Source organism: Herpailurus yagouaroundi, unplaced genomic scaffold (assembly GCF_014898765.1).
Source record: "Herpailurus yagouaroundi ecotype Mexico unplaced genomic scaffold, PumYag 253, whole genome shotgun sequence".
NCBI classification, from domain to species: domain Eukaryota; kingdom Metazoa; phylum Chordata; class Mammalia; order Carnivora; family Felidae; genus Herpailurus; species Herpailurus yagouaroundi.
The window spans coordinates 4,278,305-4,298,236 of NW_024412470.1; the positions used below are offsets into that span (position 1 = coordinate 4,278,305).

The 19,932-nt window shown below is 40.9% G+C and overlaps 1 protein-coding gene across 5 annotated transcripts in view; it reads right to left on the reverse strand.

Annotated features, from left to right (window-relative positions):
* RAB3GAP2 (RAB3 GTPase activating non-catalytic protein subunit 2) overlaps nucleotides 1-19,710 on the reverse strand; it is a 104,902-nt gene extending 85,192 nt beyond the window's left edge. For 3 of the 5 annotated variants that reach the window (XM_040460935.1, XM_040460936.1, XM_040460934.1), the window contains exon 1: nucleotides 19,524-19,709. In XM_040460935.1, coding sequence (XP_040316869.1) covers nucleotides 19,524-19,638 — 115 coding nt within the window. In that variant the 5' untranslated portion in view covers nucleotides 19,639-19,709. Of the gene's footprint in view, nucleotides 1-19,523 lie in introns of all 5 variants that reach the window. The other 2 variants (XR_005786325.1, XM_040460938.1) reach the window with 2 other exon arrangements.
* Nucleotides 19,711-19,932: the final 222 nt, after the last annotated feature.

The window sequence follows — 19,932 nt, forward strand, 5'->3', positions numbered from 1 at the left end:
AATTCAAACATATTCCTTGTCCTTAGAGGATTTGTGACCCAATGCAGACAAACACATAACTATAGTACATGGTGAGTGCTGTAACAACTACTTAATACAAAAAAGAGGAGATAGTGAGAGAGATGTCACAAAATGCAGGGAGGAGTCACCGTAGGTCTTTCAAGAGCAGCCAGGAACTTTTCAAATTTACTTGAAAAAAAAAAGGTTAACATGAGCAAAGGCAAAAAGAGGCAACTCACATATAGGGGTTATCACATAACAACTAACATATTCAGATTTCTATGTGTCTAAGTGCTTTATAGACATTAATTCACTTACACATGCCAAGGATTCTTTATCGTCCCTTTACTACAATGAGAAAACCAGATCACTTAGTTTATATACCTTGACCAAGATCACAGAGCATTAAGTGGTAGAGTGGGGTTTGAAACCAGGGCTCCTGGAGTTCTAAAGCCCACGCTCACACATATTCTGCTATACTTACTCTCTACTCTCCTATGGCTTATGAAGGAGCATAAAAACTAGGAAATGTGGGGCTTACAGTTAAGGCCAAAAATGCAAGATGACATATTATTTTAAATTTTTTTAAATGTTTTATTTATTTTTGAGAGACAGAAACAGAGCATGAGCAGGGGAGGGGCAGGGAGAGAGGGACACAGAATCCAAAGCAGGCTCCAGGCTCCAAGCTGTCAGCACAGAGCCCGATGCGGGGCCCAAACTCCTAAACTGTGAGATCATGACCTGAGCCGAAGTCTGAGGCTTAACCGACTGAGCCACCTGACATATTATTTTAAAACAGAAACATTCCTGGGGCGCCTGAGTGGCTCAGTCGGTTGAGCGTCCAACTTCGGCTCAGGTCATGATCTCGCAATCTGTGGGTTCGAGCCCGCAGCTCAGAACCTGGAGCCTGCTTCGGATTCTGTGTCTCCTTCTCTCTCTCTGCTCCTCCCCCACTCATGCTCTGTCTCTCTCTGTCTCAGAAATAAATAAACATTAAAAAAAAATTGAATGCATAAAATAGAAACATTCCGAAGGGGTGCCTGGGTGGCTCAGTCGGTTGAGCGTCCAACTTCGGCTCAGGTCATGATCTCATGGCTCACGAGTTCGAGCCCCGCATCGGGCTCTGTGCTGATGGCTCAGAGCCTGGAGCCTGTTTCCGATTCTGTGTCTCCCTCTCTGCCCCAACCCACTCGCATTCTGTCTCTGTCTCTCTCAAAAATAAATAAACATTAAAAAAAAAACTTAAAATAGAAACATTCCCTTGATATCAAGATTTGGAAATTTTTTTCTAAATTGGAAAATTACAGTTTGTTCTTAGGCAATCTAATTCAGTTAGGCAATTTCTTTACTCTCCTAATTTTTCCATTAGACCAAAAACAATTGCCTTATTGTGGGCCGATGGCAACTAGGCCATCCCATCTACAGAGTTTTAGAAAATGCACTATTTTTCTTGTTCAAGAAAGGAAAGTACCTTGAAAAGCTTATCCCTCTAAAATCCATAATTCAATTTTAATACTGCTATAAAATGAATATATCGAAATACCACAATCTCAGAAAGACCATGTATAATTCCAAGCACATAATGGGGTCAGCTAATGGTTCACTCCCTCAGTCAGTCACTGATTCATTCAACAAACATGACATCTTTTGTGTGCTGGCCACTGTGCTAAGTGCTAGAGACACAAAAGCAAATAAGCCTTCAAAGAGCTTAGTTTGCAAATTAAAAAAAAAAAAAAAGCTTAGTTTGTGCACATAACTTCTGAACAAAACAATGAAAAATGTGTTATTTCTCCTCCATACTGAAATAAAAAGCACCTGACTCAATTCACAAATGACTCATATAATCAAACACAAGACAGCAGCAATTTGGATTTCCTGCCCCTGGTATCTCTTCATAGCAGAATCAGAAACATCCAGGAAGAGAAAGACCTTGACAAATTCTTTATACGAGATATTTGTGTTCATGAAGGTTTACCCATTTCTCGAGGCCCCTGATAGAAGTTTCTATTAACAAGAGGGGAAGGGGACTTAATCAGGCATCTCCCCCTATCGTAGGAATATATTTTCTAAAGAAGTCAGAGCTTAATGGAAGGTGAAACAGAACTATTACTCAGGAAGGTCAAAGATGTTTCTGAAGGTTGGTCTAGAATCCTAAGCCTATTTATAATACTGTAAGAAAATGAATTCTGATTCTCATCAACTCAGAAGTGGAAACCGTTTTTTTTTAAAGGGAGACTTTTTTTTTAAAGGGAGACATTAATTGGGTACTACCCTTATGGCTATTTCTACTCTGTGCCGGTGATGTAAATTTTGCAGCCTCCTGAAGTCTGCTGAAAATCATTTGATGCCATTTTGCAGAGTGCTGTCTGACGGCTATTGTCAGCTGTTAAAAAGTGTTGGAATCTTGCACTTCACTGAGGTTATTTCTTATGCCCTCAAACTGTGCAAGCAGGCCAAGCACATTCTTTAAAAAAAAAATGGTTTATATTAAACAATATCTGATGAATGTCTAATCAAGTTGCCATTCAGGCGAATAATTTTGTTCAGGCAGTCTTTCCCTCTGGTAACTTTTCTATGAAGGCTGGTGTTCTACAAGTGATCCCGTAGTCAGCGTTTTTTTAATTGATCCTTAATCAGAGTTGTAGATAACAAAACCAACGTATTTAATATATGTAAGAACTGTGCACTATTCAGTGTCAATATGAAACATTACTATAGGACCTTAAGATCTATACATTCTATGTACTCATAATGAAATAACACTAACTTTTCATTATTACTTACTATAAAGAAAAGCTAAAAATCATTCACCATGATTGTCTCTTAGAATAAATAGACAAAAATCTCCTATGGGGCAGGGTAATTTTAAAGAGACCCAAGCTGTGTTATAACTTAAGAGGTAAGCCAATTTAACAGTGTATTCTAGACAAAGGATACCAGAACATACAACTTCTTTAGGGTAGTCAGGGTCCAGTATGAAAATTCCAAACGCTCCACAATTCACCAAATCATTTAGCCATTGGCAATTACCTAGTTTGCTTACTAAGCTAAGTGGCACTCATTTTAGTCAAAGGCTACACTATAGATTATAAGGTCATTTTAAATGTTTTCCCCATTTATTAAATAAGTAGCAAACATCCAATCTTCAGAAAGCAAATCTTTAAATGACACTGTCAGCAACTGCCTATGCCTTTCATTATGCTAAAGTCTAATTCAACAAAATTGATCAGAAAATTAAGAAAATGGGATTCACATTCACTGCCTTATAAAATTAGAGTTACTGTCTCTTCTGCAGATTCCTCTCTCTTGGTAGCGCTACAAGAGGTGAAAATAATGAATCAGGGATGACTGAAGTTCCAGGGATGGCCTCACCCTGCAAATCTGAAGCAGACCGTCCACGCATCACTCTCTGAGGAACACCGGCTTCAAAGATAAACTTTAATGCCAATCTAATCTGATCCTAATTATCCTTTTTTCCTTTGCCTGCCACCACCCTTCTATTCTCTCCAATTAGACTCTTCACTCATTGGTGGCCAGTCTTTAGCAGTGCTCTCCGATAAAAATATAGTGGGAGCCACACATTCAATTTAAAATTTAGTAGTAGCCATATTTTAAAAGTAGAAAAAAACAGGTGAAATTTTAATATGTTATGTAATATAATATGGCCAACATACCACTTCAATATGTAATCAATGTTAAATTATTCAGAAGGTATTTCGCTTTTTCCCCCACACTAAATCTTCAAAATCTGATGTATATTTTACACTTAGAGCACATCTGTTCGGACGAGGCACATTTCAAGTGCTCAAAAGTTTATGTGGCTAGCAGCTACAATATGAGACAGCACAAATCTAAAACAACTATTAGGTCTCTGGTGTCAAGTTGTCTGGGTCGGATACCCAGTTTTACCCCCTAAAGAGTTATATGACCTTAGGCAATTTATGTAATCTCTTACTGTCTCATCTTCGTCTTTAGCAAAATGGAGTGAATAACTATATTTACTTCATACTGTTGTTAGAATATAGGGGCGCCTGGGTGGCTCAGTCGGTTGGGCAGCCGACTTCGGCTCAGGTCATGATCTCGCGGTCCGAGAGTTCTAGCCCCGCGTCGGGCTCTGTGCTGACAGCTCAGAGCCCGGAGCCTGTTTCATATTCTGTGTCTCCCTCTCTCTGACCCTCCCCCGTTCATGCTGTCTCTCCCTGTCTCAAAAATAAATAAACGTTAAAAAAAAAAATAATAATATAGCCAAAGCACTAGGAACAGTGCTTAGCACATAGACACTCTTAACAGCTGTTAAAATTATCATTCTCCATCCAGTGGTATTGCAAGAGTGGCTCAATATTCACAAATCAATTAACAAGATACATCACATCAATACGAGAAAGGGTAAAAGCCATATCATTCCAATAGATGCAGAAAAAGCATGTGACAAAGTACAACATCTATTCATGATTAAAAACTCTCCACAAAGTAGGTTTAGAGAGACCATACCTCAACATAACAAAGGCCCTACAGAGAGAACCCAAAGCGAACATCATACTCAATGGGGAAAAAAGTGAGAACTTTTCCCCTAAGAGGATGTCCATTCTCACCATCTTTACTCACCATACTACTGGAGCATAATGCTACAGCAATTAGCATAATGAAATAAAGGCATCCAAACTGGTAAGGAAAAAGTAAAACTCTATTTGCAATTGACATGATACCATATATAGAAAACCTGAAAGACTCCACCAAAAAAGGACTACAACTGATAAATGAATTTCAGTATATTGATACAAAAATCAATATACAGAAATCTGTTGCATTTCTATATACTAATAATGAAGCAGCCAAAAGAGCAATTAAAGAAACAATCCTAGGGGCGCCTGGGTGGCGCAGTCGGTTAAGCGTCCGACTTCAGCCAGGTCACGATCTCGCGGTCCGGGAGTTCGAGCCCCGCGTCGGGCTCTGGGCTGATGGCTCAGAGCCTGGAGCCTGTTTCCGATTCTGTGTCTCCCTCTCTCTCTCTGCCCCTCCCCCGTTCATGCTCTGTCTCTCTCTGTCCCAAAAATAAATAAATGTTGAAAAAAAAAATTAAAAAAAAAAAAAGAAACAATCCTATTTAGGGGCACCTGGGTGGTTCAGTCGGTTAAGCGTCTGACCTCAGCTTAGGTTTGTGAGCTTGAGACCCACGTTGGGCTCTGTGCTGACAGCTCAGAGCCTGGAGACTGCTTTAGATTCTGTGTCTCCCTTGCTCTCTCCCTCCTTCCCTCAAAAATAAACATTAAAAAAAGTTTTTAAAAAATCCTATTTACAATTGCATCAAAAATAATAAGATACCTAGGAATAAACTTAACCAAGGAGGTGAAAGACCTGTACTTTGAAAACACTGATAAAAGAAACTGAAGATGACACAAAGAGAAAGATATTCCACGTGCATGAATTAGAAAAACAAATATTGTTAAAATGTCCATACTAGACGAAACAACCTACACATTTAATGCAATCCCTATCAAAATACCAACGGCATTTTTCACAAGAACTAGAACAATCCTAAAATGTGTGTGGAACTACAAAAGACGGTGAATAGCCAAAGCAATCTTGAAAAAGAAAAACAAAACATGAGGTATCACAATCTCAAATTTCAAGATACACTACAAAGCTGTACTAGGGACACCTGGGTGGCTCAGACAGTAAAGCATCCAACTCTTGATCGGCTCTTTGCTGACAGCCCGGAGCCTGCTTGGGATCCTCTCCCTCTCTCCTGCTCACTCGCTCTCTCAAAATAAATAAAATAAACATTAAAAAAAAAAAAAAGGCATACTACAAAGCTGTAGTAATCAAAAGAGTATGATACTGGCACAAAAATAGATAGGTCAACAGAACAGAATAGAGAGGCCAGAAATAAACCCACAATCACATGATAAACTAATATTCAACAAAGAAGCCAAGAATATACAACGGGAGATAGACACTCTTCAACAAATAGTGTTGGGAAAACTGGACAGCTACATGCAAAAGAATGACACTGGACCACTTCCTCACACCATACACAAAAATAAATTCAAAATGGACTGAAGACCTAAATGTGAGACCTGACACCATAAAAATCCTAGGAGAGAGCACACACAGTAATTTCTCTGACACTGGCCAAAGCAACATTTTTCTAGATATGTCTCCTGAGGCAAGGGAAACAAAAAGCAAAAACAAACAGTTGGGACAGCATCAAAATAAAAAGTTTCTGCAGAGCAAAGCAAACAAAACTAAAAGCCAACCTACTGAATGGGAGAAGATATTTGCAAATGACACATCTAATAAAGGGCTAGTATCCAAGATATATAAGGAACTTAGACAATTCAACACAAAACAAATAATCCAATTAAAAATGGGCAGAAGACATGAACAGGTATTTCTCCAAAGAAAACATACAGATGGTCAACAGATACATAAAAAGATGCTCAACATCACTCCTCATCAGGGAAATGCAAATCAAAACCACAATGACATATCACTTCATACCTGTCCAAACAGCTAAAATCAAAAACACAAGAACAGCAAGTGTTGGTGAGGATGTGGAGAAAAAGGAACCCTCACGCACAACTGGTGAAAATGTAAATGGATGCGGCCACTGTTGAGAACAGTATGAGGTTCCTCAAACAATTAAAAATAGAATTACCTTATGACCCAGTAATTCCACTACTGGGTATTTACCCAAAGAATATTAAAATACTAATTCAAAGGGATACATGAACCCCTATGTTTACTGCAGCATTACTTACAATAGTCAAATTATGGAAGCAGCCAAGTGTCCATCAATAGATGACTGATAAAAAGGCAGTATACATACATGATGGAATATTACTCAGCCATAAAAAGAATGAAATCTTGCCATTTGCCACAACATGGATGGATCTAGAGGGTGTAACGTTAAACGAAGTCAGTCAGTCGGAGAAAGACAAATACCATATGCTTTCACTCATATGCGAAATTTATGAAACAAAACAAGCAAAGGGGGAAAAAAATGAGACAAACCCCAAGAAACTACAGAGAACTGATGGTTAGCAGAGGACAGGTGGGGAGATGGGGGGGATGGGGAGATCATAGGAGATGAGGATTAAGGAGATGTACAGAATTGCTTATTCATTATATTATACACTTAAACCTAATATAATACTGTATGTTAATTACACTGGAATTAAAAATAATAAAAATACACTTACCTGGAAAAAAACTTTTTTCAAAATGGCAAATAGTGCCTACTGAAAAAAATCTAAAATAGATCATGGAACTCCTACCCTCGTCTTGCTACTTTCATGCTGAGATTCACGTACCAGATGTTGCTCCTAAAGCAATAATTTTACAACTATATTACATCAGCATAGCCTCCATCTATAAGCCAAATATTTCAAAGGCTCATGTTTTAACTGGGTTTTCCCACTTCATTTCCCGAGCAACCTACTGAAAAACTGGCATTTCCAAGTACATGAGACAGTTCTGCTTAGTTTTGAATGTTTTAATTTGGGTGGGGGAGGTGAGCTCCTGTCTGGAGAGGTGAGCTTTCTTTAAATTTTCACACTCTTAGCCAATTTCCCTTAAAATTCACTGAAAAGCAAGGACTATGCTGAGGATTTTGATTCTTTGCAAAAGTTTGCCAGCTTAAAATATTTTGTTAGTCTACTTCATTTGATGACATTACCCTTCATTCCTGCTTTCATACCACATCTTGAATCATTCTTGTTCTCTACATTAAAAAAAAAAATTTCATAAGCTGATCTCTTTTGTCTCCACAACTTATATAATGTGGAGAGAAATAAAAACAAGTAAGATGAAGTAATAATAATAGTAACAAAAAGCAACTACGTCTTCAGTGATTAGTAACTTGACTTTTCAATCCTAAAGTTTTTTATACCCGTCACTGAAGATGACTATTTTGAACTGTCTAAAGGGGTTGATAACATCAGCACAAACTGATGTTCTTATCCTGATCAAGTTCAACACTTTGCCTGAATGAATAAAACCAGTGACTTCAAAATGTAAAATGTAACTACATCTCCTTCTGGAGAGAATTTATCCCCGAAGAGATCAGATTATACTAGTATAAAAGAACTGTTCAGTCTCTCATTTGATAAATGATATAGTTATTGACACAGAGAAAACACATTTTAATTCAAACATGAAAAATTATAGATTTTTTTAGGGGTACTCCCAGTGAATGAATTATTCTACCAACAAAAGCTCAAATAAGAAATTCAACTTTTGCTTTCTGTAGCTCTTTTTAATTCCAAAAATACCTTAGTCTGATTTGCTTCTGAACAGTCTGTCCTCATAAACTGAGTGTATGTTTTTCATATAACAAGAACCTGAAGCTAGAAAGGAAACTGAATCCTGAAGCGGGCAATTAATTTGGCAGTATTTGCTTTTTCCAATATGAGCATGTCAAGATCAAAAACTAAATGAGAAACTGAAATCATTAAATGTTAGAAAAAGAAAAACTTAATTTAATCTCCATGGTCTAATAAAAGATCTTATTAGCACAGAAGCAAATTCGTTTCCATTCTTCCTGAGACAAGAAAAAAACAGAGAATGTACTTGTTTCTATAAAGAGCAAGAACCTCTAGAACCCACGGCTTGTAAGGAATTCAGAAACTTCAACAGAATTAGCTGGCTCTTCTTGGCCAAGGCAAAGAACCCATCACAGAGCAATACGAAATAAAAAAGGACTAAAGAATAGAGAAACTGCTTCTTAATTTCCTATGCCTCAGAATTATTCATCTTTTTCTATTTCTAGGGAAATGGTAAAATAAATTGCATATTAGCATATTCTTTTCAGCACATAAAATATGCAGCAATCTAAAATGAAGAGGCCATCCCATTTCTACAAGCAGCTTCTTTCAGAACACCATGATTAAATCAGACTAGCTCTTCAAGGGTCCTTTCAGTTCTAGAATTCTAATGACTTCTGTTGTCAAGTAAGTGTATGCTCTTAATAGTTCACAAAATGACAGAACTGAAAATATCTTTAAGGTCTAAAATATCCTCCTCCTCTAAAAAGTTTATAAAAATAAATATGCTCCCTTTGCCCCAAATCCTAAGAACTCTTTAGACCCATCTTAACAAAAACAACAAAATCTACATAGACTTAACATAATTTAATTGCCCTAGTCCATTTTCTATTCATTTCGTTTTTCAAAAGAAATCATAAGGTCAATAATGTGTATGTTAGAAAAAACTTCTACGTGTTTTATAATTGCTTCCTACAATGTCATACTTACGTATTACTGATTTATTATATCCAAAGCTTCAGAAAAAGACAAGCATGGCTAATAAGGTGAGGATGTGAAATACGGGTGAAGGTATGTAAATACTGCTAGCTATAGCTAATTCCTGCATATTCTAAAGAAGCCAATTCAACACTATTATTTAACTCATTATAATATTCAACTAGTACTAGTGAGAAAATTTTCCTTGTATTTGAAGTAAATTCTTCTAATGCCAGATTAACTTTGCTATTACCTGCCACTTTAAAAAAAAATACAGATAAAGTCTGATCACAATCTTATTTTATCGCATGAGAACCGTTTTTCACTTATCAGAAAAGCAAGTCAAAGAAACTGTAACAAAGAATGATGACAAGTATGTGTGTAAATAGGCACTTCTGTTTACCATGGATAGGAGTGAACCCAACCACTGTTTAGAGTAATTTGGCAACTGTAACCAAGATTTAAAATGTGAATGTCTATCATTCAGCAATTCCAACCCTAGAAACGTACACACAGAAATACCGATATCATACATAAACACATGCATAAGGATGCTTACTAGAGCATTTTCTTATAGCAAAAATTTTGGAAATAATCTGAATGTTCATTGATAGGGGAATAAATATAGCCTGGTAGAGTCTTCATTGGAACACTGTGTGGTCATTAGAAAAAATGCTACAGAGTTGCATATACAAACTTGGAAAGATGTTTACATCAGATAAGCACAAGAGAAAAGTTCCAGAGTACATTTGACAAAAATGAGACTATAATACAAAATTAAAATAAATACCCAAGCAGCATGTGTGTTGTCTAAGCAGAGAGTCTCAGAGGAGTCTTACCACAGCAGCACTTTACAATGGAACTTTGATGATGGAAGTGTTCTACATCTGTACTCTCCAATAAGTCATCCACTAGACACATGTAGCCACTGAGCACTTGAAATATAGCTAGTATGATGGAGGAACTGAATTTTTACTTTTATTTCTATTAAAGTACCACATATCACTAATGGCTACCATGTTGAACAGCACAGCACTGAAGTTTTAACACCTAGAAGGTGGGATATGAGCAGCCAGAAGGTGACTTTCATGTCTGATTTTATATACTTAAAAAAAAAAAAAAGGCAATGTGACAATGAGTAACTAAGTCTCTCTTAACCTTCTCTCTTCCAGGAAATTTGTGAGACCTCGGCTCACATGGCACAAAGAAAAGTGATCTGTCTTTGGAAGACTATTTCTGTTCTTTTCAAAGGAGAAATATGGGCATGGCACACACCTAAGAGATTCAAGGATTCCTTTCCATCAGGAAGGTTCACTAAGGGTCTCTATAGTTCCAAATGGTAATCAGCATAGTAGTCATGCAAAAAAAATACTTCCTGTCTTATAATTCCAGGATGGCCACTTTAAATAATACTAAATAACACCTGAGGAATACCAATCTAAGAAGATTACCTCCCCTTCTGGAATACAGCCACCCAACTGGTCTTTCTACTTCCACTTTCACCCACCAGTCCCATCCATTCTCTGCTGACAAAACAATGTCGCCAGGATATTAGCTGGTTATGCTACTTCTCAGCTCAAATTCCTTTCATAGATTGCCACTGCTACCTCTGGCAAGTTTCAAACTCCATCACCACTGCTACAGCCCTAGTTCTGTCTTTACTTCTGAAGGCCCTCATCTGACTTCTATAAACATCTCCCAAACGGTCATCTACCTCTAGCTTTGAACTACCCAATCTATTCTTTTCACAACCACCAAATCCATCTACCCGCAACTCAAATCCTGAAATGCTATGCTTTTGCTTAAAACCATCAATGTCTACTCCCTGCCTGTAGCAGAACTTCCTAGTAAACTACAAATAGGCTACTGGTATCTCTCATTGAAACGCCCAGAGTCTAAGAGACCCCCAAAAACAAACCACCAGAGTCCAGAGTCAAAGCTAAGCAGCAAGGGTCATTTATTGCAGGTTCGAACCTGGACCTCTGCGCCCCCGTTGCCGGTGACGCCAAGAGGCCCTGAGAGAGGTTTTTACACCCCTTTTATAGACAGGTACAAACAAGTCATGGGGAAATCAGGAATTTGCCACAGTTACAGAGCTGCGATTGGTTGGTGTTTAAAGTTGGACACTTAACAGTATTCGATTGGTTCCTGCCTTTAGGTCAGACCACAACCGGGGGTACGGGTATCACAATGATTGATCAGGAATACACGGATGTGCCAAGCAACAATGATTGATCAGGAGTACATGGATGTGCCAAGTAACAATGGTTGATCAAGAATATACGGATGTGCCAGGCAATAATGATTGATCAGGAATACATGGGCGCGCCAAGCAATTGTACAGAAGCGGAACAAGCTGGTTAAGCTTGGTTAGGTTTCAGTTTCCCATAACTTAAGCTTTTAAGTTTCAATTTTCTCAGGCCTCTCATCATCTCTCATGACAGCCAGGTAGGGTTTGGGGCTATTCAAACTACTAGCAGGTCACTTCCCACCGTGAGCATCTTTATTTATTCTGTATGACCAATTCATTACCATACTGATACACATTTTTATCATGTTAAAAAACATAAAATTCACCATCTTAACCATTTTTAAGTATACAGTTCAGTAGTACAAAATATATTCACGTTGTTGTGAAACAGATCTCTAGAACTTTTTCATCTTGCAAATCTGAAACGCTACACCCATTAAACAAGGCTCTTCTTCCCCTCCCCCACCCCCCACCCCCGGCTCCCAGGTCCCAGTAACCCCATTCTAATTCTCATTTCTATGAATGTATTTACTTTAGTGGAATCATGTAGCATTTGTCTTTTTGTGACGAATACTTCACATAGCATAATGTCCTCAAGGTTCATTCCCATTGTAGCATGCTGTATGATTCCCCTTAAGGCTGAATAATATTCCATTGTATATATACATATTTGGTTTATCCATCCATTCAACAATAGACATTTGGACTGCTTCTACTCCTTGGCTTTTGTGAGCAGCACTGCTATGAACACGGGTGTGCAAATATCTCTTTGAGACACTGTTTTCAATTCTTTCGGATATACACCCAGAAATGAGACGTAAATGAGACTGAATTATACAATTCTATTTGTTTTTTGAGGAAATTCCATACTGTTTTCCATAGCAGTTGCACCATTCTACAATTGTGCCAACAGCGTAGAGCTCCAATTTCTCCACAGCCTTGCCAGCAGTTGTTATTTTCTGGGTTTTTTTCTTTAATAGTAGCCATCCTAATGGGTGTGGGGTGATCTCTCATTATGGTGTTGATTTGCATTTCTCATGATTACGGATATGGAGCATCTATTCATGTTTATTGACCATTTCTATGACATCATTGGAAAAATGTCTGTTCAAGTCCTTTGTCCAGGTTTTGGTTTTACTGTTGAAGTAGTTCTTTATATATCGTGGATACTAACCCCTTATTAGATAACATGATTTGCAAATATTTTCTCCCATTCCGTAAGTGGCCTTTTTACCGTTGACCGCATCCTCTGATTCACAAATGTTTTAAAGTTTGATATAGTCCCATTTGCCTGTTTTCTCTTTTGTTGCCTCTGCTTTGTGTGTTATATCCAAGAACTCACTGGGAAGTTCAATGTCATAAAGCTTCCCCCTATGTTTTCTTCTAAGCATTTTATAGTTTTAGGTGTTATATTTAGGTCTTTAATCCATTTTGAGTTAATTTTTGTATATGGTCTAAGAAGTCCAATTTCATTCTTTTGTATATGGATATGCAGCTTTTTCAACACCATTTGTTGAAGAGACTGTCCTTTCCCCCACTGAGTGGTCTTGGTATCCCTGTCAAAGATCACCTGACCATATATGCAAGGGTTTATTTCCGGACTCTATTCTACTTGTCCATTTGTCTGTATGCCAGTACCACATGGTTGTGATTAGTGCAGTTTTGTAATATTTTGAAATCAAGAGGTATGAGTCCTCCAACTTTTTTCTTCTTTTTCAAAATTGTTTTCACTATTCAGATACAAAGTTTCATTTTTTATGTGTCCTATGATGAAAAAAAAGACTGGGAATGACTGAGCCCTATAGAAGATTACCTTCAAACTTTTTGTTTATATACACCCCCAAGAGTTTTTCAATGGTATGTATCCCTTGCGTAAAAGATACAATTTCTGATATATGATAAACATGGACATTTTCATATGGACTTATTCAGTAGATTCCATACACTATAGGGAAAAGATACCAATATCCGTTAAAAAATGATATTCTCTAAAGGTAGTAAGTACTCCCTTCTTCTCCTTAAATGCCTATTTCCATTCCATTTCCTCCACAGAATGCTATTCTAATTATTAATCCAAAAATTTCTCCGCAAAAACATGAATTGAGAAAAATCTTTGCTGTGACAAGAATTTTATTAGAATTATGTATTAGAATTTTTCTTCTTGACCTATTTCAATTATTATTAGGAGCCAATAACAGAGAATAACAACATACATACATCACAAATTTTGATGACTATTAAACTTAAATAGCAAAAATTATTTGGAAATGTCTCGAGATGCATGGAGAGTTTATGGGGCCTTGATTAAAGGGGACTTTTTTCTAAATAATCTGGAGCAACTTACTATAATAATATTCAGAATGTATGAAAGGTGAGCCTTTATTTAGTAAAGTGGGAGAAAGGCAGGGTAGAAAGGAAGGCACTTAAGAGTACCTAGAAATTAGTTTACTTAAAACTATCTGTTGCCAAGTAACTCTTGGGCAAATTTCCATGTAACCCCAAAGTACTCTTAACTTCCATCTGATGATGCATAAAATTGAAGTTCCTCTGACAATTTCTGCAGGCTCATCCCTTACCATACCCCACTCTCCCGCAATTTTCTATTTGCAGCATCTGAACCTCATCCTGTTTCACATCCCTTGGCTGACCATTTCTCTCCACCTGACAGACATCCATTAAACAATTAAGACTCAGTGAAAGTAACAGTTGCTCTCAGAAGACTTCCATGAGTCCCCTATATAGAATGAACACTCCTTCATTCTCCAACTGTCATGTGCCAAGTTACAGCACAACACCTTTAACACTCCTTTTACGTGCTTATTTCCTTTACTGGCTGAAAACTCCTTGAGCAAAGGGACATATTTTATGCCTACTTTGTGCTTAGTACACAGGAAGTACTCAACAAATACTAGCTTAATGAAACAAGACAATGCCTGTCTCAATTTCCTCACTGACACATTTTATCTGTAAGAGCTCTTCCGACTTTAAATAGCTAACAAAATCCAGTAATCCCAGAAGTTTTCTGAAATTCCTATAAACGTTCCACTTTCAGATTACATCTCTACCCCTAGTATGATCTGAAACAAGAGAAAGCATTTTCACAAGGTATAAAAAATGGGTATTTTATGCCCTTTGTAATATCCCATCATGTAAAGTGATTCCATGATTTTAGGTTATCCTAAAAAGCACACTTTGCTCAGCAGTTGTATAAAAACATGACTTTAATTGACGACTCCAAGGTAATTTCCTGCTTGCTTTATCTTCTATCTTTCTGGTAAAAGAGGCAGGAAGGAAAGCTGCCTTACTTTTTTAAAATGCCACCTGGAAATTATTTTATTATCAGGTAATTATGAGATCCACAATACTGTAATATCCAAATTACCTCCAAATATTCTGATTCTCCCTCTCTGTATGTCTATTTTATACCCGCCCCCCCTCGCCCCCGCCAAACTCTATAATTATAAATATCAGAAAGCTCTGGTCCAGAAATCCAGTCTCACCGGAAATTATGCAACCATAGTTTATGTGCAGACCCCTACTACTACCCATCTCTGAAATTTCAAAGCATGAGGCCAAAATTTTTGTCTGAAATAGCATTTGATTTAGTAGAAACAATTATAGTGTAGGGTTCAAGATCTTTTTTTTTTAATGTTTATTTATTTTTGAGAGAGAGAGTGTGTGAGTGGGTGAAGGGCAGAGAGAGAGGGAGACAGACAATCCAAAACAGGCTCCAGGCTCTGAGCTGCCAGCACAGAGCCCAACGTGGGGCTGGAACTCGTGAACCGTGAGATGATGACCTGAGCCGAAGTCGGATGCTTAACCAACTGAGCCACCCAGGTGCCCCAGGGTTCAAGACCTCTCTTAAAGCCATAGAAGACATTCTCATTTCATAATTGAAGATACAAAGTACCATAAAGTCATACTCTTATTCTCTGACAATTCAAACATAGAAGAGAGTAGTGCAGAGTTCTGGGTCTCCAGGCACCAGGTTATCACTATGTCTATGGCAGCTGTCCACATTAAAAGAATTACTGAACCAACTAATGAGCCTTCAAGATCATCACTTACCTACAACAAATAATTCATGACAAGTAGTTGAGGGGTTTTTGTTATTATTGTTGTTTTGGTTGTACATACCCCCTAGAGATGAGCTGGGATAAGAAATTAAAACTATATAAGCTAGGAAAATAAAATGATGTCATGATTTCTGCTTCCTAATAAAGTAATCATTTATAACACTAATAAAGGGAAGAAACGCAAAGCCAAACAAACACCATCCGCAGGTTAAGGCAGGTCCTACTTACCTGCTCTTTTTACTCTGTAAATTTGCACCCTCACAAAACCTTAGTTCGCGTTGTCCTAATGAAGATCTCTTTACAAAACTGGAGGTTTTGTAAAAAAACAAACAAAAAACACCTGCAGTGATTATGGAAATCCATAGCCTTAGTCATTCCAAGAATTTGAAGTAAACTATCAACAGTATGACAAGATATTTGATGATTTTTAATTGTAAATAAATGCACTGTTTTAGCGGTAAAATATTGGCTTGGCAAATGGGCTCAATTGGGTAAGAAGTTCCTTCTCTATTTATTTTCTACTTGAATTGATGGTAGCCACAATAATACCAACACCCACAAACCTGAGAGTTTGATTTAAAAGGGTAAGAAATTAAATCACCCTTGCAAACTCATGAGCATACTGCAAATTAATCTAGATGTTTATATCCCCAGATGACTCTATATCCCCCACTGCCCAGATTGATATCGTAAGGCTAGCCTTCACTGTGTGACCTTGGACAAGTATTCACTCTGTATGTACCTAAATCCTAGCACCTACAACTGTGCCATACAATAGGGTAGGCACTAGCCACATCTGGCCACGGGCACATTTGGCACATCTGAAGCTTAAATCAAGTCAAATTAAAAATTCAGCTCTTCGGTAGCACTTGCCACATTTCAAGGGCTCAAGAGCCAGATGTGGCTAGAGGCTACCATACTGGACGGGACACAGTGATAAAAATAAATGTATGATGGGGCGTAACAAAGGCAATTGAGTGGGCAGGAGTGACTACCTTAGATGAGATGGTCAGAACAAGCCTCCGTGAGATGTTGACATCCGAGGGGAGACTTGACTAACAAGATGCAGACAGAATGAAAGCTCTGCCTACAGCATTCAAAGAAGAGACCGGAACAAGGGCAGAGGCCCTAGGCACAAAGGAGCCTGACTGGTTTAACAACAGTGTGTCCGAAGCACAAGAAATAAGGGAGAGTAACATGAGGTGCCAAGAAGTGGCAGGAGGCAGGGCCTCAAGGGCCTTATAAAGCATGTAAGGCCTTTGGACTTTTATATGAAGCGCCATCGAAAGCCATGGAGTTCTAAAGGACAGTGCTATGATCTAAAATGTCTTAAAAGCTCGCTCTGACTACTTTGGGGAAAGAATGACAAGAAATCAAGGTCAGAAGCAGGAAGATCTGTCAGCAGGCCGGTGTCACCGCCCAGGTGAAAGAAGAGCAGGGGATCAGCGGCGGGACAGACAGAATGGGTTCTTTTCGCCGCATCTCCTGTCCGCAGTCCTGTATCTACTATCCTTCACACCTGGCTCCTTGAAAGAGTCAACTTCTTTTTTGCTCCTCAATATCCTGTAAACATACTTTCTGTCTCCACATTCCACGGAAACTGCCCTAAGGTCCCACTCACCCCCACCTGCCCAAAACCACCGAGCGTTTTGCATCCTTTTTTTTATTTTTTTTTTTAACTTTTATTTATTTTTGAGACAGAGAGAGACGGAGCATGAATGGGGGAGGGTCAGAGAGAGAGGGAGACACAGAATCCGAACAGGCTCCAGGCTCTGAGCTGTCAGCCCAGAGCCCGACGTGGGGCTCGAACTCACGGACCGGGAGATCACGACCTGAGCCGAAGTCGGATGCCCAACCGACTGAGCCACCCAGGCGCCCGCGTTTTTGCACCTTGCCGGAGCTGACCTCAGCTGTGCCTGCAACTGCCCATCGCTCTTCCCTTTCATCAAATCCTGTCCCGCCTCAGCTCCCGGGCATGCTGTCACCTGGTTTTCCTTTCTCAGTCTTCTTCCCATTACATGACTCTTGAACACCACTGCTCCTCTAAGGAACATCTGCAGTACTCACTTCACTTCACTGCATACGTGATCTCTGAGACTCAACTGACACTTTTGGATGGTAACTTCCAGGTTAACATCGCTGGCCCGGGATCCTTACTAAGCTTCAGACCTCCAGATCTAGCGTCTGACTGGACCCCCTCCCTTGGACATACCACAAACACGTAAGACGCAAAAGGCCCAAAACCCATCTCCTTCATTCTCTCATTACACACCCCTGCCCAAGCCAAAGACATTCTCAACTCCCTCTCACTCATCAGCTCCAATGCCAACACCAGATCTGCACCAGGTCCTGCAGATCCTACCTCCTTTAGCAGCTTTCCAATCTCTCTCTTCCTCTCCAGTCCCGCTGAGGCTCTTTTACTTCAAGCTCCCATCACTTCCTGCGTTTCTGGGACAGCCTCCCACCCACCTCCCTGCTTCCCATCTCGACACACTGCTACGGAAGCACGTAACAGGTATTCAAAAACTCTGCTGCATACATTAAGTAGAAGCCCGGTGGAGTCAGTTCTCTGCTTAAAGTCTTTCAAAGGCCTTTCCCACTACCTCCACGGGCTTCTCGCGATCAAACTCCCGTTTACCTTCACAGCCTCATCTCCCCCACTCTTTCCCTCGCCTCCTCGACCTCAGCCATGCAACTTTCTGCCCTGTGATTTCAGGCCTCCCTTCCTCTGCACATTCCATCACCTCTCCCCTCTTCGCGTAGCTACTACTTCAAAGGCGGGCTCAGCTATCACCACTTCAAGGAGTGTCCTAGTGCCACATGCACACGCACGTGTGGATGGCTATACATGCACGTAGGGGTGTTAATGTAGATCTCATTCCGTGTTCATTTCTCGGTCCCAGCTCCTAGATGGCAGACACTACCCTCCTTGATTTGCGGCACTGCTGACTGGCACAGAGGGTCCTGACACCTTCCACGCTGGAGAAAGGGGAAGGAGTTTATTTAGCGGGTCCGGGTCTTTTGTCACCATTCCAGCGTAGCACAAATGACAGCACTCACGGTACCGCAAAACCAGACGTGCGCTCCAGGTGGGAAATATGGAGAAACCGGGAGACACCAAACGCACACCCTTCCAACAGGAGAAATGTGGGGAAATACCGAGAAACTCTGCAGTCTCTAACAAACCAGACTCGGGGTTGTATACTACCTGGGCCAGGACTCACTTCATACTGTTGGATGACAATAAACAGGGGGAAGGCGTCTCGTCTCAATAAAGCACATTAACTTTTCCTGGCCCAAGTTACGGTAATTTTACTTCCTGATGTAGATTCGCCCTCGCTTCCTGTCAGGTTTTCCTTATTTGGGAGCCGCCTACTCACCACCTCAGGAGTCACTCACTTGTCGATCAGACCATTTATTCTCTACATCTGAATGGGGGGTTGGGGGGTGGGGGAATGGTGGGGAAGGGGCCGGAAGAAGGGAGGCGGTGGGCGAAAATAAACACTTTAGGAAGGGAGGGTGGTCAAAGGCCACAGTTCCGGGGATGGAGGGGTAGGGGCTGAGGCAGCACCCGGGGAAGGCGCTGACAGCTGGCAAGGCATGGGGAGGAGGCTGAGAACGCCGAGCAAGCCGTGCGGAACAGGGGACCGCGGGTTGGAGGGGGGAGATGGAGAGGGCACTCGGGCAGAAAGCTGGGGGTAGGGGATGGGGACGGGGGTAGGCAGAGGCGTCAGGAAGCGAGGCGCAGTTCTGGCCAGAGGGCCAGGGCTGACGGGGTGTAGGACGAGGAGGGCAGGGGATCAGCGCGGAGCGAAGAAGGAAATCGCATGGGGGGGGGGGGGGAACTAGGAGCCCCGAGGGCAGCGGTGGCGGGGCGGGGAGGAGACCCGAAGCCGCCCAGCAGGGGCCGCGGGCGGAGCGGGGGAAGGGAGCGGCCAGGCAGGGGGCACTTACTGGGGTCCCTCCGCACGGCGCCGCTGGGGGTCTCCTCCCGCAGATGAGGGAAGAGGAAGTCCCGGGCGGCCTGGAGGTCCTGGAAGTAGCAGAACTGGACAATGGAGCAGGCCATGGCTCCGGGAACCCCGCTCGGGCACCCACCTCACCTCGCCACGCCCTGCCCCCCCGCCGCCCCACGGCTACCGCCGCCGAGCCCGCACTGCTTTAGCCGCGCAGGGGCGGGGAAACCAAACCGGAAGCTGTCACCGCGCTCGGGCCCGCCGCCCCGGAGCGCTGCGCATGCGCGGGCCGGCCCAGGCGCCGGGGCCTGGCGAGGTCCGGGTCACGTGACCGGCGGCGGCCCTGGGGAGCCAACGTCTACGTGGAGGCTGGCTGCCGACTTGAATCCCAGCTCTGCACCTACAGC